The 26169-nt window shown below is 34.3% G+C and overlaps 1 protein-coding gene across 1 annotated transcript in view; it reads right to left on the minus strand.

The window, feature by feature from the left end:
- The window catches only part of LOC120431005 (neuronal acetylcholine receptor subunit alpha-7-like), a 363511-nt gene extending 343507 nt beyond the window's left edge, over positions 1–20004 (minus strand). The window contains exon 1 of the mRNA XM_039596164.2: positions 19755–20004. Coding sequence (XP_039452098.2) covers positions 19755–19989 — 235 coding nt within the window. The 5' untranslated portion in view covers positions 19990–20004. The remainder of the gene's footprint in view (positions 1–19754) is intronic.
- Between the last annotated feature and the right edge of the window lie 6165 nt (positions 20005–26169).

A 26169-nucleotide genomic window follows, 5' to 3' on the forward strand; every position in this document is an offset into this window, starting at 1 on the left:
GGATTTTGTTCAGGTTTTGATTGTGCAATTCAGGTCTATCAAGCTCTTCCTAAAAAACTTTTTCATGATTTGATCCTTTACCTACAAGTCCCCTTCATGTTTCACAAAAAAAATGCCAAACGAAACGTGGATATTTAACTCAGATGTGTTTCCCTTAGGGGAGAGTGGGGAGACTTGATACCCTTTTTTGTATCGCACATAACTCTGTCAATTTCTCACAAAACTATAAACTTTTTGCATGAATTAAAAGCTTAAACATTCATCTATGTTTGGCTAATAAGGGTATTTCATCAGATGAACTCTTCGAATCATGCCAAGCGTTTAAAAAAAAATATTTTAAACCGGCATTTTAAAAATGTTAGGGGTAACTTGATCCCCCTTTCAACATTTTGAAGAAATCTTAAGCAAAATGTTTCTTATTCATCCAAACTTTTAATTTTCTATAAGTTACAGCAATTTCACATAAAACCTGTACGTTTGTGTTCAAAATATAACAAGTTTAGTATGTAAAATATTTAAAAACTTATAATATTATTTTTAAGACCAAAATTAAGCATGTTTACAAAAGCTGGAAATTTTTGTTTACAAAACTTTTGAAAAAAGGTTCAAACTGCAGTAAGTTATGTACAACTATACTAAAGGAAACTATGTATGAAAACCCAGCCCAATTAATTAATCTTGAGGCTGATTCCAGTGACTGTAAAAATGCAGGGATCAAGTCTCCCTAAACGCACTTTTATAAACAATTGATTGTAAAAATAGTATGACGATAAATTTAACATCAAATGCGTAAGGGTTTTGGAGTTGATAAGTTTATCAAACAATTCATATATAAAAAATATTTTTTTGAATATTTTATTTATGTTTTCTATGCATATCAAAAAAAGAAAAAAAGATCTCTTGGAAGTTTTTTGCAGCTCGTTTTAGAAAAATGTGTGTAACTCAATCTAAACATTTTTTTATTTTTTTCTTTGTTTTCTACAATGAGTTTTGGTTAATTTCGCACAACTTTCTAGAACAAAGCTAATTGTTTTACCCACATGGTGACGAGATACAGGCTTGGGATCAAGTGTCCCCGGGGATCAAGTCTCCCCACTCTCCCCTATACCATCATCCAAAGTTGAATTAGTGCAATTGGGTGCCTTTTTTATTATTCATCAAATTCAATTCATACTTTGAATTTATCTATGTTTGTAAACATTTAGATAATCCTAACTTAAAAAATAGAAGTTATTGTTTTAGTTCCATCAAGCTTTTTTTTTATAAAATTATTTTTATTAAGTCCTTTTCGGTACTGGGACCTGGTTAGGACCGAGTCTGCTATTGTAATTACATTTTTCTTAAAGCTAAGAGTAATTACAGAGGATCTTGTGATTCCATCAAGGTTGAAAATCGATCAAATTATTGCTTATTATTTTACAGTCCAGCGATGACAAATTAGCCTTCTTAACCTTCTTCTGCCCATTTTTTTCCGTGATTATGAGGTCATTTTGAGCAACTTTTGTTCTAGGAAAAACTAAACTTATCTTGTTTTATGCTATCTTGTTAAATTTGTAGTATTTATCTTGTTTAGTTTATGTTCGTTTCTGATAGTATGTGACTAATACTACCATCTCCTATCATTACCTTTGTCTATTTAGTTTTTTCATGTTTTTAAAGCCACTTTTTAATTTTTTTCATGTTTTTTAATTTTTTACTCTAGAATGAGACCATTGTCATTTAAACTGTTTAAAAATGGTTAGAGACAAAGTTTGGGATAAATAAAAAAATACTGCATACTTATTTTTATATATTATAATGAAATTAAAAGTAGAAAACACAACTAAAATTGACCCCAGAAAAAAAAAACATTTTTCAAAACATTGGCAAAGTTACATAAAACAAGTTACACTTCCAACCCTAAAATATCTTAAAAATTTAAGAGTTCTTCTTTCCAATTCTTTTTAAAGATCGAAAATTGGTTGACAAATGGATTGTTGGCGAATTTTTAGATCGAAGCCCGTTTAGAGGCGGGGTTGGGTTATAGAGGGTTAGCTACTCAATTGTACTAAAAATACCGTATGTTTGTACAATTTTAAAATTGTTTTCATTTTTTTTCAAAATTATAATTACATAGTTAACTTTAAATGGTTTTTAGCGAATTTTCAATTTTTCAATTTAAAAAAAATATTGCCTTTCTTTTTTATTCTCAAAACATGATTTTTTGCCATAACATTAGGTTAAAGAAGAGCATGAGCATGAGCATGAGCATGAGCATGAGCATGAGCATGAGCATGAGCATGAGCATGAGAGACCACCCATGGTTGTCCTTCTCCGTTGCTGAACAGGACCGTAATATCCTATCAATACAACCGACCATACGCTTGAACGATCTAATGGTGTTTCCCTTATCAACAGCATGTATGAATGCGCTGAAAAGATAAAACATCAAGATCATTAAAACTAGATCTGGAGCAAATAGGTAACAGTCGTTGGCCACCAACGGCGCCCGCCATGTCAGTTTGTAGATCTCGAGGGGATGGGACGGGAATGTTAGTTAGCACAGGTTGCTACAAAGAGTGGGTTCTATACGATATCCACACCCCCACGTGTGCCGGAAAACTACTTCTACTTGGGATTTTGTTAGTGGGAAAGGGTAATGGCCAGGATTCATCATAAAGGATGATGATGCGACCCAATAATCAATAAATTTTGTTTAATGATGTGATGTATTATGCATTCTCAAGGCAAACAGTCGGAGGATGCGGATGAGATTATTCCCGGTTATTTGGTGTTGAGTTTAGCATAAATGATTTAATCTTAGACAGCCGGCTGTGGAAAGATAAAACCAAATAAAATGCGAAAACGCGAAACCGCCCGGACCGAAAAACACAAACAATCGGGGGGGAAACAAAGACAGAAACGGCAACGAAAATCCGGCTTGTTTACCGCGACGCGAACCGTTCAAATTCTCCAAAGCAACTCCATGATTTTTTGCCATAACATTAGGTTAAAGAATGTGAAAAACATTTTCAAAAGTTGTGGTAGTTGGTTATTTTGTTTAAAAAAACTACCCTCAGAAAAATGCAGATTTTTTCAAAAACTTCAGTATGTTTTCATAAAAAGGTTGTTTGTGTGTGTGGGATTCAATCCAATAGCCGCTGACCGGCTGCGAAATTATTGAAAAGTATAATTTGTATCAGGTTTAGTTAAAACATCGATATCTTGATAAAATTTTAATAAAGTTAGAAACCATTCAATATCCATTTTTTTCGATCCCACATTGCATTTTTGAATTTGATAGATTAAAAAAAACTATTTCTGTAGCATAAAGCATCTAATTCTATTGGAGATCACTAATAATTAGCCCGCATTCAAAAAAAAATTCTGTGAATAAAAAAAAATCTCCTAAATCATACATTTCTTAATTTACCTATTTTTTCTTTCTTATACATTATTTATTTTAAAATCACGTTACTGACAAGTTTACCAGCCTAAAAAGCAATATGAGATCAAATGAAATGGATATTGAATGGTTTTTAGCTTAATTCAAATTTTCTCAAGAAATCGATATTTTACTAAAAGATGAAGTAAAAGCAAACGTAAGACTGTTTTCACAAATTGTTCATTGCAACAAAAAAAAAATCTGAAATATGCAAAAAAATTGCAAAGAATTTGGCATCTAAATTTATAAAACATCATGTTTTGAAAATCCACACAAAATTTCCATTCGTTAGACGTTTACATTTTAAATTAAAAAAACCATAGGCCGGCTACGAAATTATGCGAAAGTGAACGATTCAGGGAATCGATTTCAACTATTTTGTTATTTTACACCCATGTGAAAATTTGATTAAATTTTCAATAAAAAAGGTATTTTACGAAAAAAAAAATATGTTTTTTCTTTTATTTAACTCAAATATAGAAAACACATGTACATTAGGGTGCCCAGAATAAATGACCCCTTGCTCCACAAGCAAGATTGGTTGAGATTAACCCATTGATACCCTAGCCTAAAGTTGGCGAAAAAAACGTTTTTCATACAAAAATGACTTTTTTAATCGCTAATAACTTTTCAGGGTCGAGTTTTACAGCTTTGGTATGTTCTACAAAGTTGTAGATCATTAAATTTCCAATGAGAATCTCACTTTTGGAAATATTTGGATGGAAGTAGCGCACCCTGCTGACCAAACCGTAAGAAAATTGGGTTTTCCATACATTTTTTCGAATTTTCCCATACAAACCTCCGATTATCAATGGGTAAATGTTGACCGATTTTGCTCATATTTGGCTCAGAGTCCTAAAATAGGTCAAGGAACAATATTCAGCTTGTGGAGCAATGTTTATTGTTTATTCGTCAAGCTTATGTAGACTACTTGCGAGCGAGCGAGGTTTTAAGAAAAAGTCCTATATTCTGGGCACCCTAGTGTACATAAATAAACTTAAAAATAATTATTAAAAATTAAAAAGTCAATAACTTAAGCTATGACTTGCATGGACCTAGAATAACTGCTCCTTTCTTGATTGTTTGTCATTGTGAGTAATTCAAACTGACGCATACAAAATCACTTGATTAGTTGAAAACCAAAAAACTTATTTTTGAATTTTGACGTGTTTTCATGATATTTTTTAGCATTACATTTTTTTTTTCAATGATGATTTTTTTTTATTGGTTTTGTATGAGAAATTATAGTTTGACACGTTTAGAAAATTGTCTTACTTCCATTAACTGGAGCACAATTAAATATCAAAAAAGTCTATCAGCTTCATATCACCAAAATCTCATATAACTCGTTCCAAAGATTAAGATCTACCGACCAAAAAATCTGCACATTGTCAGCGTCATAACTCTCTCGTTCTTGTAAAACCCTCCGGAACGAATTTCATTAAAACTTTCCTTCCGATTTCTAAGCAGACTCACACATGAATGGAGACAAATTGCAGCGCGTACATTTTGAATGGAGACAAACGAGCTTCTTATCCATCTCCATAAACAACAACCCTAATCCTTTGCCTAGTTCTTAGCGTCTCTTGGGGGGAGGGGTGGGAAACAACTTGCTTAATTCATCACCATCAAGTGATTGCAGTTCGGTGTGCGAACTTTCCAAGTTCTTGTCACACACGAGACGCAAATCCCTCTCGAATGTCCTGCTTTTTGCTTAGAAGGAGAAGGTTGAGGCGGTCCAGCTAGGATAATTAATCTACCCAAACCGGGGGTTTTCGGAGACATCCTCTGAAGTGCAATTGCTTCTGGTGTTTCTTCGTCACTTCTTCGGATTCGAGCCTGGTGTTCTGAGGTGGTGGAGACAGTTTTAGGTGCTCCAAATCCCACCGCAATCGTTCCAAATTTGTTCACCGACTTAAAAGGTCCAGATTCTGTACTGTTGGGTGGGGAGAGTTTTGAAAATCGTCTTTGTCATTCTGGTTATGCCAGTAACATTACCACTTTCTTCTGGATTCACTTCGAAAAACAGTTGAAAAAAATTGTAAATAAAATCTTGCTTTATGTTTTTTAATTAAGAATAAAATTGCCCTTCGCTATTTCTTGTTTCCTGACAAGAATTTCAAAGCAACCCCACTCGACAACTCCCAGAAGAACCCCTTCCTAAGCGGAAGATGTTCATCTCAAAACAGGAAGGTGCCAGTTTTGCAGCAGCACCAACACCATCAGGTTAGGTTAGTTTTGCCTAATCACATTTGTCTTCATCTTACGGGCAGTTTAGCAAACACACTCACAGAGAGAGAGGAGTTATCTCAGGGACCAAGCAGTTCAAGGCCTGTTCACCAACCTTGTTGTGAAGGGCCACCTTTGGACTCGCAAGGGTCATCCTGGCACCCTCTTCCAAGCAGGTTGAACGATGTATAATTTATTAAAATTCAATTGCATAGCTGGAGATCCTCGGAGCAGGTCACGTTCCAGCTTGAACATATTGAAATCAATTTGTCAAAATCCAACTGTGGGCAGACAGAACGCACAGGAAGTGACCTTCTTCGGGTGATCTTCGAAGTGTATTAAAATTCATCGATTTTCTTCCCACTTCTAGTATTCACGAAGTGAGGAGTACGTGCAAAAGACCCCTCGTCGACTTCGTCGACGTCTGCCCGCCATTTTATTACACGCTAAAGCAAAAGCCAGCATCATTTTTGTAATGAAAGAAAGAAAACCCTCATGAGAGGGACTCAACCCCTCTCGCGTGTAGTTGTGTGAATGTGTGTAAAAGTGGTACACCAAAAGATAAAGAAGCCACTTTACATTCAGCGTAACGGGCGTGAATTCAGATAAAAACGACGAAAAGGAGTGAAAGAAAGAAGAACTTGAGATAAAGAAGTCGACAGCACGTTCATTTAGTCCGGACCCATCCCCTTTCACCCTTTTCCTTGAACTTTTCCCTGAACTTCTGTGAGAGCTTGATCCTTAGAATAAGAAGTAGACGGTGAGGACAGCCAGGATCTCACACTATTACCATTTACTTGCGATACATTTCTAAGGGTTTTCGTTCAAGGGTTTTTCGATTGTCTCTCTTCGAATGAACCTATTTTTTTTGTTTTGTTTTTTTGGGTGCTGGAGTACTTGGCTTGAAAACAAACGTGATAGTTACGAATCCTGTGTAGGATTTTTGACATAGTGTAACTCGAAAGAAAAGCTCGCGTTGAAAGCAGTGTTGCTAGTTTTTTTCTATATAAGCGAATCAAAATGAAGGGGTAGGCGTGGCTGAATGGTTACGCTGTTCGCTTTGTAAGCGGAAGGTTCTGGGTTCTATTCCCATCTGCTCCTATCGAGAAATTATGGAAAGAAGGAATTCTGAACACTTGAATATGAACGAAAAATTCATTAGCTCGCGGCGGGGTTCGATACCCCGTCCTTTGGGTCAGCAGACAAAAATGCTAACCACCAGACCATCGAGGCTTAGTTGTCTAGAAGGATTAAGAATGCTATAAGAATCCAAGAAACTTGATTGGAATCTGTGTGAACCTAAGAACAGGAAAATGCAATATTGAATGCAAGTTGAATTCAAGGACACTGGTTGCATAATTGTTAGGTGAATATTGAACTTTCAACACTACCAGAATTCACCACAAAAAGCTTGGTGAACCGAATTGGAATTTTTCCAAAATGAATCCAAGAACATACGAAGAATTAAGGACTATAAATAGATTTGACCGGCCGCATCACTTACCACAGTGAATCCTGGCTTCACACCCATCTTACTAACACCCTCAAACCTCACGTGATACTTTGTCGAAGACGCAGCCGATTTAGCGGTCTTCATCACTCAAGTATCGGACTAAAATTCCTATCCACTTCCCCGTGTCTTACCATTCGAAAGTTGCGAAGTGGTGATGATTGGTTCCTACTCTTCATCTGTGGTCCACGGAGCAATTCTTGGAGGTCCTGGTCAATAAAAGAGTAGCAACAACGGGTAGACACCAATGCTATGCTATGCTATGCTCTATATAAGCGAATCAAAATAATAATTCGAACAAAATTTTACAGATGCGGCAGATCTGCAATTTAAAAAGAGGTTACCGTAAAACGGGGTGACTTTGATAGCCGGGGAGACTTTGATAGGTTTGCGATTTTTCCGCAAAATGAAGAGTACAATTAAAATACGTACGGGATGGTTTAGAATCATACTGACCGTGGTAGAGGAGTGTTCAAAGTACCTCAAGAAGAACTTTTCATAAAAATTTGAAAAGTTTCAAAAGTTAGTTAACTATAGTTAAGCAAATGTTGATGAAGGTCATTATTTTAAACTTCTCAAAGTGTCATGATTTTCTCAATGAACATGATTTTTAATCGGAAAACGGAATGCATTTTCGGATTCTTTTGACAATTTTCCACTAGGAGAAGGTTAAATAAATTTGCAAATAATAAATAATAGGTGTTTTTGAAACACAATTAAAAAAAAATCTCCAAATTTATAGGCATTTTCAGTAGAACAAATTTCATGTAAAATGTGCTTTATACAATGCAATATAAATCGATAATTTTATAAACAAAACTAGTTTTAACAAATTTCAGGCAAAATTCCGACTTTTTAACAATTTTACCTAAAATTTATATGTATTTTGTTTAAAAGCTTATAAACTTAGTTAACTAAATATAAATATTGATTTTTTTTTTCTTAAAAACTATATCAGCTACTTTAGTGATGGTACATTTGACGTACAAATAAAGTTTGAACATCTTAAATATGATTTTAACAAGAAAAACTATAACTATCAAAGTCACCCCGGAATTAAAACTAAGCATTTTTAAGGTAACTATTTTTCTAAACACTATTGAAAAAAATGTTTTTTTTCCAAAATACTGCATGGACTTTGTGTGGCCTACCCCAGTACATGTTTTAAAAATAATAATCTTGAGAAAAACCTTACCTGTTGGAAAATGTTCTAAAAACGAATTGAAATTCTATCAAAGTTACGGTACTTTAAAAAATTCTGAAAATTTAATTTAAATTTTTTTTGGCTTATATCTGGCTTTTTCAAGAACGATGAACAACGCGATGGACGTTATCTGGAAAATCTTTGTTCTTTGTAATTTTGGTCATGTCTGTGACATAAACACCTGCACCCCTTTATTTCATTTTTTAACAAAAGAACATGGAATTCCGAAAAATATTTTTTAAAGATCAGCAATTCTCTACCAAATAAGCGTTTTAATTAAAATTTTGATTTTTGTATTTTTAATCTGGATGAAACTTTTTGTTTTTAAGTTTTTACTGAAATATTTCAGGAATCAATTCAATTAACTGTATTGATTGCTTAAATATTGCAGTTAAAATTAGTTTTTTTTTCTTTTATCATTACTAGATTCTTTTGTGGTGCATTCATCCCGGGAATTCCCGAGACAAAATTCCCGTGAATATTCTAAAACCGGGAATTTCTGAATCCCGGGGTTTTTTTTAAAAATTTGTCCCGGAAATTCCCTGAATCAAAAAAAAAAATATTGGTCTTCAAATTTAGATTTGGTTGTGGTTTCGTTTTTTCGCTATAAGAATTTTAAAGCATTAAAATTTATATTTTGAATATATTTGGAATATTTTAATAGGTCCTTTAAACAAAAAATAACAACAGATATCATCAAATATTTGGCTTCTAAGGGAAACTATTTAAATTTAAGTTTACAAATCCGCAAAATGCCTAGCGCTTTAAATATTTTCTATTTAATTTATATTTTTTAAAGACTGGGTATTATATTTACGTATATTTAATATAACATTATTTTTCATCAAACAACGGGATCTGGGACAAATCAAGACAAATGTAACAAATAAAGCTTTTTTTTGTATAAAGTTTTGATTTCGGTCAAAACAGAACAGATCAAAACAATTAGCACAATGTATTACTCTAAAATCTCCTGTACCTTATCAAACTGTAGTCCTGATTGGCAGTAGTAGCTTCACAGAAAAAAAGTTTAATTTTGGAAGGTTGAAATTTTGGTTGGTTGAATAAAACCTCTTTTTGAGCAATTTTACTTAAACAATGTGTAAAAATGTGAACCTGATGAAAATTTAACAAAAACTGATGAATATTCACCAATTCCTGATGTAATATTACATATTTTTTTGACACAAGATCTGTCGCCATTTCCTGATGAATATCACCATATTTTTGTGTGTGTTAAAGATAATTTGTAAAATATGTTTTATATAAAAAATGAAAATTCAAATTCCACATTGTAGATCATTCTATGATTTCTTAATTCTTTGATTTCAAGCTTTTAAACCTAACTAATGAGCAATTCTCTGAGATTGCGGTCATTCAATTTTTGTATTTTTTAATCCGATTGAAACTTTGTTGGTGCCTTCGGTATGCACAAAGAAGCCATTTTGCATCAATAGTTTGTCCATATAATTTTCCATACAAATTTGGCAGCTGTCCATACAAAAATGATATATGAAAATTCAAAAATCTGTATCTTTTGAAGGAATTTTTTGATCGATTTGGCGTCTTCGGCAAAGTTGTAGGTATAGATAAGGACTACACTGAAAAAAATTATACACGGTAAAAAAAATGGTGATTTGTAATTTCACCTTTTGTCACTAAAACTTAATTTGCAAAAAAACACTATTTTTTTATTTCCTGATATGATTAAGGGGACATCAAATGCCAACTTTTGAAAAATAACCAGAACGGGCAAAAAATCTTTGAACGAGTATTGAATTTTTAAATCAATACCGTTTTTTTTTTTTTCAAAAAAATCAAGTATTGGTTGCAAATTTTTTCCAACTTCATTTTTCGATGTAAAATCAAATTTGCAATCAAAAAAGTATATAAGTGAAATTTTGATAAAGTGCACCGTTTTAAGGAATGGCCATTTTTAGGTAACTTTTTTGGAAATAGTCGCAATTATTCATTTTTCTAAATTAGTGCCCATGTTTGCCCACTTTTGAAAACAAAAAAAATTGAAAAGCTGAGAAAATTCTCTTTTTTAGCATGTCAGAACTTTGTTGATACGACCCTTAGTTGCTGAGATATTGCCATGCAAAGGTTTAAAAGCAAGAAAGTTGATGTTTTCTAAGTCTCACCCAAACCATTTTCTAATGTCGATGTCTCAGCAACTAATGGTCCAATTTTCAATGAGAAAATATGAATCATTCGTGAAATGTTCCGATCTGTTTTTTTTTTAACTTCAAAACCATCCCGCGGGCCGCAGTTTGGTGACCACAGCCATTTTATATCTTATCATGTATTGAAAAAACTTGAAATCAAAAAAAAAAAGCGCAAAATTTAACCGCAAAGCAAACTACCACATTTTAAAGTAAACAACGCCCTCATAATCAAACGGTAAACAAAACACAAACGTTTCCACCGCGCAAACGTCACTCCCAGTCTCACGCACCTGTCAAAAGTGTGATGGCGGGATTTAATTTGACTGAACAAACACACGCACGCACGCACACCTCACCTTGCTCGTTGGTTGCCTACCAAATCCGGAAAACTAATTCCAGGACCCGAAGCATAAGGACAGCCCAGATTGAGCCTCTTCCTCGAAAACCGCACTCAAACTCAATTCTTCCTTCTCCAGCTGGTTGAGGCGGCTTTGAGCTATTAATTAAAGAAAATTAACGACTTTGGCTGGTGGCGGAAGAAGCGTCCTGGAAGGCAGAGGGGGTGCGTCCATGAGTTACGTGACGGATGATTTTTCTTAGAAAATTTGAAAATTCATTTCGCGATTTATGGAAGCCCTCCACGCTATATTCGCACTAGTTTGGGACTAGATTTTGCCTAAATTTAGGAGCTCGTCTGGATATCACATTTGTCGATGTTGGTGGGGGGGTGGAGTCGTCTTCCCTTCCCACTTTTTCGCTACGGAATCTTCACGATGGAGACCTTTAAGAATGTCGCACTAACACAGGCTCCGGCTTGTGACACACCCACATTCACATACGTCTAATCCACAATGTGGGAGTGAGGGGGAGGGGGAGGGGCCATCTCCACTGACAAGGAATTTAATCTCTTACGAGACGTACATAAATCCCGGAATGTTTTCTGCGTTTTGCTTTATCAAGTTCTCATAGAATGACTGTTTTTTTGTGTGAATTGTGCACAGATTGGAAAAATCTTAACAAATTTGTTAAGGTAATTTTACACAACATTTGTTTGATTTAAATTAACTTTTTTTTCAAATTTGATTTTTAATTTGTATTTTCAACAGTGCAAATCCCACATGACAGTTTATCCACCCCTCCCCACAAATCTAGTTTTTCCCCCTCCACCTCCCGGAAACAGGAATGTGGAAGGAATTTGACTCAACGTCGGAATGTGGTGCTTCCGGGGTTTTACAAGAGTGTAGCCGAACTTTGGGGCGGTGCAGGACGTTGACTTTCATGGGGCGTAAAAGGATTACCAGACCACTCTTACACGTACTCACACGCACACTTACACACTTTTTGTTTTTTCTAATGTCAATTGCTGCAATGAGGAAAACGTGTGTGAATTTTAAGGGAACGAGGAATTTGGTTTGGAATTGCTTCATGGGGCTTGTGAGTCGATGTTAAGTTGACTTTAATCGTTTTTTTTTTTTTAATTTTGAATTTTTTTAAAAGGTTGAATTTCGTTTTTTTATTGGCTAAAAAAATTACGCTGAGGACAAATTTAATATGTAATTGTTTAAGAATTTTACCGAAGGTTAAGGGATTGCTTTAATTTATTTATGGCTCTTTTTTATTTTTGTATTCAAAACTAAACCTCACAGAACTAAATTAATATATCATTAAATTTACGAATGATAAAAATGTGGAAAATGTAAATGTGTTTCAAGAATTGCAAAAACATGTTTTATAAGATGCAGAATCTAAAAAAAAAGGTTCAAAATTTTGTTTAGCTGCTCCTTTTAAAGGAACTACTCCTGCCAAAATCAAGAAAAAGCATTCAAAAATCAATTAAAACCCGTATTTTCATTTTGTTTACCTTAACAATCTTAAACTCACCTTTCAAGAATGCAAAAACTCACAATTTTTTTCTGTTTATTTTCAAAGAACTAGCATTGTTCAAAAGAATCCAAAAACTACAGAAATTATTTTTTAGATCCCAATTTGTTTTCAGAGAACTAGGTATGTTATAAGGAATGCGTAAACTTATTGGCTTTTTTTACAATTGATGCACTGCCCATGTTCGCATAAATGTCCCATATGCAAAAACAGCAAGCTGAGAAAAACGCAAAACAAGTTTGTCCCACACATAAGGCTACGTGTTAAGTTTTCGCGAAAAAACTGGATTTCCTCCTGATTTCCAGAACAAAGTACTGGATGTTATATGCTTTTCTGAAAGAGCTCGCGATTTTGAACCAAACTGCATCAATAACTCAAAATCGATGAAAATGCATATGGGACATTTATGCGATCAGGGGCAGTGCAGTTGAATAAAACTCGCAGTTACACCATTTTTGCAATTCCGTCGTGAAACTACACGGAAAAAAATAATTCTGAGTGTTACATCATTAATGATGTGACACTTTTGCTCGTCATTATTCATTTAAATTTGAATGCGATGAAAATTTGCAACAAGATTTTACGTGTGATACAGACGATTACATCGAATCTTGATCTTACATCAACCGAGTTTACATGTGATTCATAATTTCCGTGTCGAGTAAATTTACATTTTTTTTCTGTGTACTTACTTTTCCTGTGATTCTTGATCGGCGAAGAATTCAAAAATACCAAACCAAAAATAACAGAATCGAATAGTAACACTTTTCTAAATAAATGCTTAAAAATTCTACTTTTCAGCACTGAACTGGATGCTGAAAAGTTTATTTTTTTAGGACTTGTTTCAAAACAGTAGTTTATGCAACAAGTTGCAAAAGAAGATTTTTTCAGCATGAGTCGTACATTTATCCAACGAGATTCACCGAGTTGGATAAATACGACGAGTGATGAAAAAATCAAGATTTGCAATGAGTTCCATACAACGTTTTTTGCAATTCCGAAAAACACCCTTTGAACAGATTTATAGGACAAATGTCCATGCATTGAGTCAATGAATCGTTTAAATCAAAAAAAGGTTGAAAAGTATAACTTTTCCTAACAAGTGCTGAAAAGAACAACTTTTCAGCATCCATTAGCAGGTAATTAACAAAATTGACTTACAATTCCACTCAATGGGTGTTGTTCGGAATTGCAAAAAATGATGTATAGAACACGTTGCTTAACTTGATTTGAAATTTACGACTCGTGCTGAAAAAATCTTCTTTTTGCAACTTGATGGATACATGACAACTGTGAACATACTATTTACTTCAAAACTCTTATTTTAATGATGAAGTAGAAGTGAGAAAATAAAACCAAAATCTAAGTGACAAATATTATTTATATCAAAATAATAAATTTACGCGATTTTTTTTTATAACAAGAATTTTTAAACAAAAAACACAAAAGAAACAAACAATATATGTGAGTGGGAAATACAAAGAATAAAATAGGAAACATCAAATGTTGCCAAAAAATACTACAAAAAACTGTAAATTATTATTAAAGTGGCTTTTTTCTAATTTTGGATCATTCTTGTCCATAACAATTCCTAATATACTTATTAAACAAAAAAATACACTTTTTCGAATATCTATGAGGCACAATTCAACTCATCTTGCCGTTTTCCATCAAAAGAACACTAGCAATCATTCCAAAATTAATCTGATCTCTTAAACTTAAGAGCGAGCGAGCAAAAAAATCACTCCCAAACCACCTTCCCGGAAAACGAACAGAAAGTAAAAACGTTTTCCACCCAAATTCCACCGAAACGATGCGAATCTCCACATGACCCAAAGTGCTCTCGAGATTCACCCCCTCAAGCAACAGTCATCATATTTCAACACGTTTTCAGGATGTTTTATTTTTTTTTTTTGCTGTCCTTACTTCGTTCAAAGGATGCCAACTTTTTTTTCCTCGGGAATTGGCACTGACCTCTCCTCCCAACTCGGGAGCATTGTAGATCTTAAGTTTCCTTAAAAAAATTGAGGATTTTTCTAGAAAAAAAAACTTTTAAATGTTTGAAAAGAAAAAAAAATTGGAAAAAAGGCTGATAAGTTTAAGCTGTAAATGCAATTTTCCGACCATTTTCAAAGTTTTCCCCAGGAATGAAAAGGATTTTCCGAGAGTGTGGAATGTATCAGCAGACAAACAAAAAAAAATAGTCAGGTGATGGGGGAGGACCATCAGGTGTTGAATGACTTGCCAGTGCGGTACCCCGCCCAAATCTGTCTATTTTTGGGAAACTCAAACCAATTTCGAGCTATATTTAGTAATTTGAGGGGCTCTAATAGGCTCAACTCTGAATTTGGAGGACCGTTCTTCGAATTAATTAATTAAATTATATCACGATTGTTTTAATTTTATTTCGAAGAAGGATCCACAAATCAACGCTATTTTGTCGGAATTTCAACCACTCAAAGAATTTTCGAAGCGGTGGGCATTCAGGAAATTAAATTCATCATAATTTCCTTCCCCTAAACCCCGGGGGGGGGGGGGGACGCCGCCATAATTGAGGTTTCTTTAGAAGTTCTGCCCAGGCTCTGCGTGGAGTGGTGATAAAGTTTTACTGCCGTTTTTCTCCCACCGGGATGGGACTCGCAGAAGTTGCGAGTCCTCACGCAGAAATTTAATCTTTACTGCTCACGGTCAGTTTAACACTGGACCAGCAGAGTTACTTTGGAAAAACAGGTCTGGAGACGAGATTGGAATCTCGCCTTTTAATGTTTCTGGAGAAGGAAGAAATAACTTCTAAGAATTTTGACATTATTTGGAAGCAAACCATTGTTAAGAATTGTTGATTTTATACTTGTTTAAATGCTGCAAAAAAAAACGAAATTAATATCAAATTTAACAAAAAGCATCCCCTAAAATTTCTAGCCAGAACACACCAAATTTGCATACCCATAACATTCCCATCTTACGAGACAGTCCCCGTCCCCCAACAACATCTTCACTGCCAGCACATGCACGCGACACGATGATCTTAAGGAAATAAACGTCCTCTTAATGTCACCACAAAACCCCCAATTTTGTGGCTGTCCACCCCGAACCAAAACCTTCGTCAAAGTCCAAAATTGTCTCATAATTTGGCGTTTTTTTTTTGCTTCTCAAAATAACCCCTTGATAAAAAACTGACAGTCTGGCAACACTGGCACACATTTTCCCAGCTCCCAGCAAAACAAAAAAAAAACTTTTGCTGGTTGTTTGCTTTCAACATTTAGTCCAAGATGGCACGCAAACTGGCACAGTTTTTTTTTACGAAAAATAACAACAGCAAAAACTATGAAGCAAAAAAATTCTTGCTCCACTGAACTTTTTCGCATCCGCCATTTTTTTTTTTTTTCGCATTTTTATTTCGCAAACAACTCATCTGGAGCGTGAAAGTGTACACAAACTGACACAAACACAGCAAGCAAGCCAGCGCGCAGACTTGCGAGAGCAGAAGCTAGCAAAAGTTTTACTTCAACTGTCAATATTTGAGCGAAAGTCTTTAAAATTCCCCCCCGTTTTTCACCCCTTTCCAACAAACAGTGCTGAACCCGAGTCCATAACCCTACTCAATCGGAAGGAGAAAAACACGAGTCAAGATTGCACTTTTTGAAGCGTCGCAACGGCGACGACGGATAAAAGTTTTTGGGACAAATCCGCGGGGCGACACCTGGCGGGCGCGACTTTTGACATTTCAAGCTGCGATATGAATTTATTTGCAGTTTTTGCCAAGAGTGACAAAGTGGGGCTGATTGTTTTGCGGAACGTGATTTTTTTTTTTCTTTCAAACGTAAAAAATAAGGATTTTCATTTAAGCGTGTATGTTTTGCTTGGTTGATGTAAACAAACAACTGTCATTTTTTAAAGAAACCAGTTAGAAAAAAAAACATATCAGATTGCTAAATAACAAGCCGACTGTTGTGCTTAACCAGGGTTCCCTATTTTGTTATAAAAATAGTATTTTCATGTGAGCGTGCAAACTTTTTTCTAGCGATGGAAGAATCTCCATCGAAAGATTTTTTTTGCGCTTATCAAGCGAAAACATTGGAACATGCCTCTCCTCTCTCGTGCATGAAAGATCTTTAAAAATACACTCAAAAAATCATCATTTGAACTCTTCGGCGTAACACCAATTTCACTACTACACTTGCAAATGTAACGTCACACGTCAACAAAATGATCTGTCAGTTTTTGTAGACTAACAAACGAAATAAAAGAATTTAATTGGTGCTAACATTGCACAGTGGTTCAGATCGTAAAATTTATTGGAAAATTGATTTTCAGAAAAATGCTGCTGTTTTTTAGCTTTGGTGTCTTGAGAAGAATTGTTGCAATTGGGAAGGGGCAACTTTTGATTATTTTGAAAATTTAGGTGGTTCACGATTAGGATGTTTTCGAAATTCTAACTCTCAGGATTTTTTTAACTTCTAAAAAGTTGTTGAGCCTACCAATCCAAGCAACATTGTCAGAAACAACAAAAAATAACTAGTAATCCACGCTTTTAACGCCCAAATTTAGAAAAAGCATCTGAGCAATTCTCAATCAATCAGTTTTTTTAACGTAGCAATTCAGAGTTCAGTATTAAAGAAAAGTGATTTTGGGGGCTCTTTTTGAGCTCCTTAAAACAAAAATTTTAGTTTTTTTTAATTAAATTTAGACTTAAGGGTCAAAAGTTATATCATTTTTTAGGTAAAAAAAAGATTTGAAACTTAAATATTTCAAAAAGCCTAGCCCAAATTCTAAGCGCATGGCTGTATTTGAAAGGGGAGATCTAACACTACAAACGCTGAAAAAATCTCAGGAGTATTTGTCAAATTTCCAAGGGAAAATTGTATGGAACCACCCTTACGAAATTCGAAAATTGTCCAACTGTATGGTTTTCCATGTAATTTTGCCCGCTGAATTTGACTCTGCCCTCAGAAATTAGCCAAAGTGTCTAATCATATCGATTTTTAATCTAATTTCGGGTTTCTATGTGATAACATGATAATTTTACACATAAACTGCTCACCGGGAATACTGACCGGTAGGGGATGGGTTTCAACTAGCGGCGTGCTTGATTTCCAATCCAGAGGTCGTGAGTTCGATTCTCGTACCGGGATGATGATGAAGATATGACCAAAAATCGATATTTTGACACTTTGGCTCAAAGCTCCAGAACTCCAATACAGAATTTTGCGGGAAATCAATTTTTCACACAATTTTGCGATCTGGACCACTGTGCACTGGGATTCACAAAAAATCATCTTTCTTTTGCGTGTTTTGCTTTATCTGTCTTTTGCGGATGAAGAAAGATCACAAGTGAAAACTTATGCGAATATTCCATCTGTGTCCTTTTTTGCACTTTTCCCACCATCAAACCAATTGTTAAGTGTAACGGAGTTCCTCTTTTTAGCCTAAATATGAGGAGTTTCATGCAAGTTTCATGTAAATGTGTAACTTTTTTGTTGGGGTAAACAAACAGCTGTCCCTAAAAAATGAAAAAAGAGAAAATCACACTGCCTAAAAACGAGCCGTTTGTTTTCCGTAATGTTTGTGTCTTTTTTTTTATTTATCTCTAAAATGAAGACTTATTGTTGGAGGCTCTTGCTATTTTCATGTGAACAAACAGCTGCCATTCTGAAAACCCAGTTTGTTTTCTTCACTTTGAAAACCCAGTTGTAAAGGGTCCTTCAGATTTTCTTTATTTTAATAAAATAAACAATTAGCTGCCACTTAAAAACACCATCATGGTTTTGGTGGAATAATTCCATTTTTTTTTTTTAGAAAAGGTCCAATAAAAAAACTTTTATTTCTTGCCAATGTAATGCTTTTTGGAAGTTATTGAATACTGCTAAAGGAGGTATCAGACTATGACAAACAAACAAACTTTTTGACAGTTAGGCAGTTTGCCTGCTTTGTTTGTTTGCCTGCATTTGGTTGCAGAAAAGTCAGCCTGCATACATTTGCCTTTGTTTGAGAGTTTGGGAAACTGACAAACACAAAAATGTGCGAGTTTGTTTATTTGTTTGCCATAGCCTAATACCTCCTTGAATAAAAATAACGCAAAAAGAAAAAAAAACAAAATTTTGTTTATTGGACCTTTTTAAAACAAAGCTCTAAAATTGCGATTTTCTATCATCAAGCCACTGTCATTTTTGAAACCTAAATTTAAAATGATCACTTAGGTATCGGTTTAATATGTGTATTTTAAGTTACCTCTTGTTAACATGAATATAATTTCTAATGGGTAATCTTTTTTCATGTAAACAAACAGCTTTGCTTCCTTTCAAAAGTTTGTAATAATTAATTCCATGAAATTGTTAATGTAAACAAGCAGCTGTTACTTCAAAAACACTATGAAAGTGTCATTCAGATTCAGATTGCAAACTTCAAGCTTTCTGTTTTGTTTAATGTGAAGCCGTTGATCATTTCCGAAGAAATTTGATCATCAATCGAAAATTGTGCTCTGTATTGAATTCAATTGACGGGCAAAACAATACAAAAATTTAAATAGTAAACCGGATATTCAACATTTCTATGTAAAATGCATTATCCCAGTCACATAATATTCCAGCAGAGCTGGTTCTGTCAGAATCCTGCTAGAACGTTAGCAATACAGTCGGCTTGCAATTAATAGCTTTCATAACTTAAGTTATAAAGAATTTTTTTTGTACAACGAAAATTCACAAAAACTCAAAACTTGAATTAACTAAAACATGATAAGAATGATAATAAATGCAGGGGAATGCACTTTAAATTATTTTCAGCTGAATGCACTCTAAATAACAAAGCAATATTGATGTTTTTTTTGAAAATATATTTTAATTGCTTCCTGATTTTTCATACCATTTTAGAAAAGAAACACTTTTGAAAATATTTTAAATAGCCTAATCATATAAGCCGTTCTAGTCAGAAATTTACTAACACATTCAAAGTTTGTTTACAAGGCAGCTAGACGTTTGTTTGCATCAGATTTTCTATCTCTTTTTAGCAAAAGTTTTTTGTCAGGCGACTTCTAGCTGTTTTTTTTAACTGACCGCCCGATATGTCAGCCAACATACTTCGCAGGACTGTGACAGCTCGAGCTCGTTCATTGTTTGCATCAGGACACTCTGACGAGTAGTTCGTCATTTTTGGGTTTTATTTTGGGTTAAATATTTAAATTTTGGGTTAAAGCCTTATTAGATAATATTTTTGACAGGTATGGACCACAATATTTTCGTTTTGACAAATATGAAGGAAAAAATGCTCTAATTACTCGACGTTTCAACCCACTTCCGGCCATCTTCAGGGTCCCAAATCCCCTATTAATCTCAAAACACTCACCTGGCACCGCCACCAGCAGCCACATCCAGCCGAGCCGGCCGAGCGTCCCGGCCAGCGCCAGCACCATCCGGGCGCTGCTCATCAGCAGCAGGTCGGCCATCGGCCCGGCGCCGCCGTTTCCACCCCCGGAACCATCCGGCCGCCGGGCCATCACGCCGTGCGCCGGCAGCAGCAGCATAAGCGCCACCAGCGTCAACATCAGCACCAGCGTCGCGGTCGTCGTGACCAGCTCCATTTCGAGTACGGTTGTTGCGGATTTAGTAGTAGTAGTAGTGGTAGATTTAGTAGTAAGAACGGCTGCTGCTCATAAGACTGTCGGCTTCGGGCTCGGACACGCGCGCGGCACGTCGGCTTGGTTATCTAGGAGGTTTAACGGAGGAGGCGTTGAGAGATGGCTCTTTGACGTTTGATTAACTTGTTTACTATTTTTTTGTTTTGATTAAATGGCTTTAACGTCTGGTTTAACTAGGTTTCGTTTAATGCGAACAACTTTTTTTTTGCTTTTATTATTAGTTAGTGGCAAGTGGCTTTGTTTATTTACTTTTTTACTCGTTAGGTTTAACGCGGGATTCGTTTAGCGCAACACACACACATACACACTGGGAAAAAACGTTTCTTTTGTTTTGATTGTTGTTTTGATCAAGTAGAGAGAAAGAGAGAGAGTGAGAGGGGGGTTGGGGTGAATAGTTTGTGATGTAAACAGAGTGACAGCGGGACAGCGGTGTGGGTGAATTATTTTTTTGAGGAGGTCGGTTGACAGTTTTGTGTGGGCCTTCACCGTGACAGAAGTGGTTGAAGTGGTGCGTTGTTATTGTTTTGATTTGACGTGCGTGAGTTTTGTGGTGTAGTTTTTAACTTAGGAAGACAACACACTGAGGCATCATAACTTTACATTTTTCGACGCGTTCGGCCGCTGCGCGCTCGGTTCAGTCTGGGGCGCCATCTTTGTTTACGTGCGCGCGCGAGCTTTTTGACAGCTACACTCTTAAGCGAACCTAGCCACTTTTCGGTCGGGGTTTAACCCAGCGATTAAACTTTCATGCCGCGACTTGAACGAAACGGGGTCACTGCTTTTTTTGCTGCTTTCTCTAGAGGGGGCACTTTCACATCCGGACCGAGCCCGGGATCGGTCGTTAACACGGTACAGTAAATCCGGGGACGCGGAAACGCGGCATCAATAAATAATTCCAGGTGAACGTCGGGATTTCGCGGGCCAATTTGGGGGCAGAATAACGGAATAATTTACGCGCTCGCGCGCCCTTTTCCGGAGTTCCGGTCGTTCCGGGTTTTTTTTCGCTTCTCTTCTGTTTCGGAACCGTGTCCAGGGGATTTCTAGGTTAGGGACTGCCGGCCGTCGTCGCAACTTTTTTCCATTCCTCACCACACTCACGAGCGCTAAACCAGAACACGATATCGATTTTCATTCACAAAATGACACACATGCCGTCGTCGTCGTCGGCTCACTTCCTCCACCACGGGTTCCCGGCCCGGTTCCTCACCGTCGGATTTACCATGGCCAACGTGCCGGGATCCGATCCTAAAATGCATTTTCCATTCTGCCCCATCTCATGACGTGCTGTGTGTCGAGCGAGAGTCTGCGGCCTCTACTGTATATATCTGTACACTCGGTATACACCGGATGCTGCACCAGAATGGCCACTGTTTTCGTCGTCCCCTCCCCGTCCACTCTCACCCCACACTTCGGAACGACCCTCACGCTGCCGCCATCCGTAGACACAGTGTAGCCACAGGCCGGATTTTTTTTCCTCCACTCTCTTTCTGCCTTTTCACACTGCGTCAGAATTATTGCGCTCTTGTGTTGGTTTTGTTGGCCGAGTCAAGGACCCCGGAACGCGCGCGCTCTTCCCCGAACCCGGATCCGGAACTTCCCTCGGCGATTCCGGTACTAACCTCACAATCTTAATCCGTTACTTCCCCCTTTTGTTTGCCTCCCTTATTCGCTTTCTTCCCTTTTGTTTCCCTTTTTCCCTCTATTCGTAACGCACGGTTTGACGTTTGGTGTCGTTCTGCTTCAAGCCCTGTCTGCAATCGTTGAACACACAGAACGCGTGACGCGACGCGCGGACCCGCTGCGGGAAAAATCCTTCCGAAAGGATCGAAACTCGGCGTGGAACTAACCTGGACCAAAATTCCGCGGATGCTGGTTTGCCCTCGTCGGATCCTGTCGTGCGTGTAACGCTGCCCGAGCGCGTAACGGGGAACTCACCGGATGCAGTAAAGTGATGACGTCGCGATGATGATGATGGTGCGCCGATTGACACACACGGGGTTTTCGCCGGGTTTCGGGAAAAAACGATGACGTTGCTGGTTGTTGTTGGGAAGGGCCCTTTTGAGGGAAGTTTTGGCGCAGAGGACGCGCGTGGGTGGGATTGTTGTTTACACGCGCGCGCGGGAGTAAATAAGATGATGAGGGAACGTTCACGTGCGAGATAAGGAGGTTTCCGGGTTGTGGTTGGAGCTGCGTCGGTAGCGATAGACGTGCAGGTTTGGGTAAGAGGTTCCGCGATTGAGAGTGTAATTTTGACAGCTTAATAAAGGCACAGAATAATGGCCTATCTACAATCGCTTAACCCAGAATGTTAATGTTGGTTAGAATTGATAAGTTGTACAAAAAGGTACGTAACTTGCGGCTGTCATACGCTGCAAAGCAGTTGTTTGTTTACCTTTGATACTGAAAAAAAAGTCAAAAATGTCAAAAATGTCAAAAATGTCAAAAATGTCAAAAATGTCAAAAATGTTAAAAATGTCAAAATTGTCACAAATGTCAAAAATGTCAAAAATGTCAAAAATGTCAAAAATGTCAAAAATGTCAAAAATGTCAAAAATGTCAAAAATGTCGAAAATGTCGAAAATGTCAAAAATGGCAAAAATGTCAAAAATGTCAAAAATGTCAAAAATGTCAAAAATGTCAAAAATGTCAAAAATGTCAAAAATGTCAAAAATGACAAAATTGACAAAATTGACAAAATTGACAAAATTGACAAAATTGACAAAATTTACAAAATTTACAAAATTTACAAAATTTACAAAATTTACAAAATTTACAAAATTTACAAAATTTACAAAATTTACAAAATTTACAAAATTTACAAAATTTACAAAATTTACAAAATTTACAAAATTTACAAAATTTACAAAATTTACAAAATTTACAAAATTTACAAAATTTACAAAATTTACAAAATTTACAAAATTTACAAAATTTACAAAATTTACAAAATTTACAAAATTTACAAAATTTGCAAAATTTACAAAATTTACAAAATTTACAAAATTTACAAAATTTACAAAATTTACAAAATTTACAAAATTTACAAAATTTACAAAATTTACAAAATTTACAAAATTTACAAAATTTACAAAATTTACAAAATTTACAAAATTGACAAAATTGACAAAATTGACAAAGTTGACAAAATTGACAAAATTGACAAAATTGACAAAATTGACAAAATTGACAAAATTGACAATATTGACAAAATTGACAAAATTGACAAAATTGACAAAATTGACTAAATTGACAAAATTGACAAAATTGACAAAATTGACAAAATTGACAAAATTGACAAAATTGACAAAATTGACAAAATTGACAAAATTGACAAAATTGACAAAATTGACAAAATTGACAAAATTGACAAAATTGACAAAATTGACAAAATTGACAAAATTGACAAAATTGACAAAATTGACAAAATTGACAAAATTGACAAAATTGACAAAATTGACAAAATTGACAAAATTGACAAAATTGACAAAATTGACAAAATTGACAAAATTGACAAAATTGACAAAATTGACAAAATTGACAAAAATGACAAAAATGACAAAAATGACAAAAATGACAAAAATGACAAAAATGACAAAAATGACAAAAATGACAAAAATGACAAAAATGACAAAAATGACAAAAATGAAAAAAATGACAAAAATGACAAAAATGACAAAAATGACAAAAATGACAAAAATTACAAAAATGACAAAAATGACAAAATTGACAAAAATGACAAAAATGACAAAAATGACAAAAATGACAAAAATGACAAAAATGACAAAAATGACAAAAATGACAAAAATGACAAAAATGACAAAAATGACAAAAATGACAAAAATGACAAAAATGACAAAAATGACAAAAATGACAAAAATGACAAAAATGACAAAAATGACAAAAATGACAAAAATGACAAAAATGACAAAAATGACAAAAATGACAAAAATGACAAAAATGACAAAAATGACAAAAATGACAAAATTGACAAAATTGACAAAATTGACAAAATTGACAAAATTGACAAAATTGACAAAATTGACAAAATTGACAAAATTGACAAAATTGACAAAATTGACAAAATTGACAAAATTGACAAAATTGACAAAATTGACAAAATTGACAAAATTGACAAAATTGACAAAATTGACAAAATTGACAAAATTGACAAAATTGACAAAATTGACAAAATTGACAAAATTGACAAAATTGACAAAATTGACAAAATTGACAAAATTGACAAAATTGACAAAATTGACAAAATTGACAAAATTGACAAAAATGACAAAAATGGCAAAAATGACAAAAATGACAAAAATGACAAAAATGACAAAAATGACAAAAATGACAAAAATGACAAAAATGAAAAAAATTACAAAAATGACAAAAATGACAAAAATGATAAAAATTACAAAAATGACAAAAATGACAAAAATGACAAAAATGACAAAAATGACAAAAATGACAAAAATGACAAAAATGACAAAAATGACAAAAATGACAAAAATGACAAAAATGACAAAAATGACAAAAATGACAAAAATGACAAAAATGACAAAATTGACAAAATTGACAAAATTGACAAACTTGACAAAATTGACAAAATTGACAAAATTGACAAAATTGACAAAATTGACAAAATTGACAAAATTGACAAAATTGACAAAATTGACAAAATTGACAAAATTGACAAAATTGACAAAATTGACAAAATTGACAAAATTGACAAAATTGACAAAATTGACAAAATTGACAAAATTGACAAAATTGACAAAATTGACAAAATTGACAAAATTGACAAAATTGACAAAATTGACAAAATTGACAAAATTGACAAAATTGACAAAATTGACAAAATGACAAAAATGACAAAAATGACAAAAATGACAAAAATGACAAAAATGACAAAAATGACAAAAATGACAAAAATGACAAAAATGACAAAAATGACAAAAATGAAAAAAATGACAAAAATGACAAAAATGACAAAAATGACAAAAATGACAAAAATGACAAAAATTACAAAAATGACAAAAATGACAAAAATGACAAATATGACAAAAATGACAAAAATGACAAAAATGACAAAAATGACGAAAATGACAAAAATGACAAAAATGACAAAAATGACAAAAATGACAAAAATGACAAAAATGACAAAAATGACAAAAATGACAAAAATGACAAAAATGACAAAAATGACAAAAATGACAAAAATGACAAAAATGACAAAAATGACAAAAATGACAAAAATGACAAAAATGACAAAAATGACAAAATTGACAAAATTGACAAAATTGACAAAATTGACAAAATTGACAAAATTGACAAAATTGACAAAATTGACAAAATTGACAAAATTGACAAAATTGACAAAATTGACAAAATTGACAAAATTGACAAAATTGACAAAATTGACAAAATTGACAAAATTGACAAAATTGACAAAATTGACAAAATTGACAAAATTGACAAAATTGACAAAATTGACAAAATTGACAAAATTGACAAAATTGACAAAATTGACAAAAATGACAAAAATGACAAAAATGGCAAAAATGACAAAAATGACAAAAATGACAAAAATGACAAAAATGACAAAAATGACAAAAATGACAAAAATGAAAAAAATTACAAAAATGACAAAAATGACAAAAATGACAAAAATGACAAAAATGATAAAAATTACAAAAATGACAAAAATGACAAAAATGACAAAAATGACAAAAATGACAAAAATGACAAAAATGACAAAAATGACAAAAATGACAAAAATGACAAAAATGACAAAAATGACAAAAATGACAAAAATGACAAAAATGACAAAATTGACAAAATTGACAAACTTGACAAAATTGACAAAATTGACAAAATTGACAAAATTGACAAAATTGACAAAATTGACAAAATTGACAAAATTGACAAAATTGACAAAATTGACAAAATTGACAAAATTGACAAAATTGACAAAATTGACAAAATTGACAAAATTGACAAAATTGACAAAATTGACAAAATTGACAAAATTGACAAAATTGACAAAATTGACAAAATTGACAAAATTGACAAAATTGACAAAATTGACAAAATTGACAAAATTGACAAAATCGACAAAATTGACAA

Source organism: Culex pipiens, chromosome 1 (assembly GCF_016801865.2).
Source record: "Culex pipiens pallens isolate TS chromosome 1, TS_CPP_V2, whole genome shotgun sequence".
Taxonomy (NCBI): Eukaryota; Metazoa; Arthropoda; class Insecta; order Diptera; family Culicidae; genus Culex; species Culex pipiens.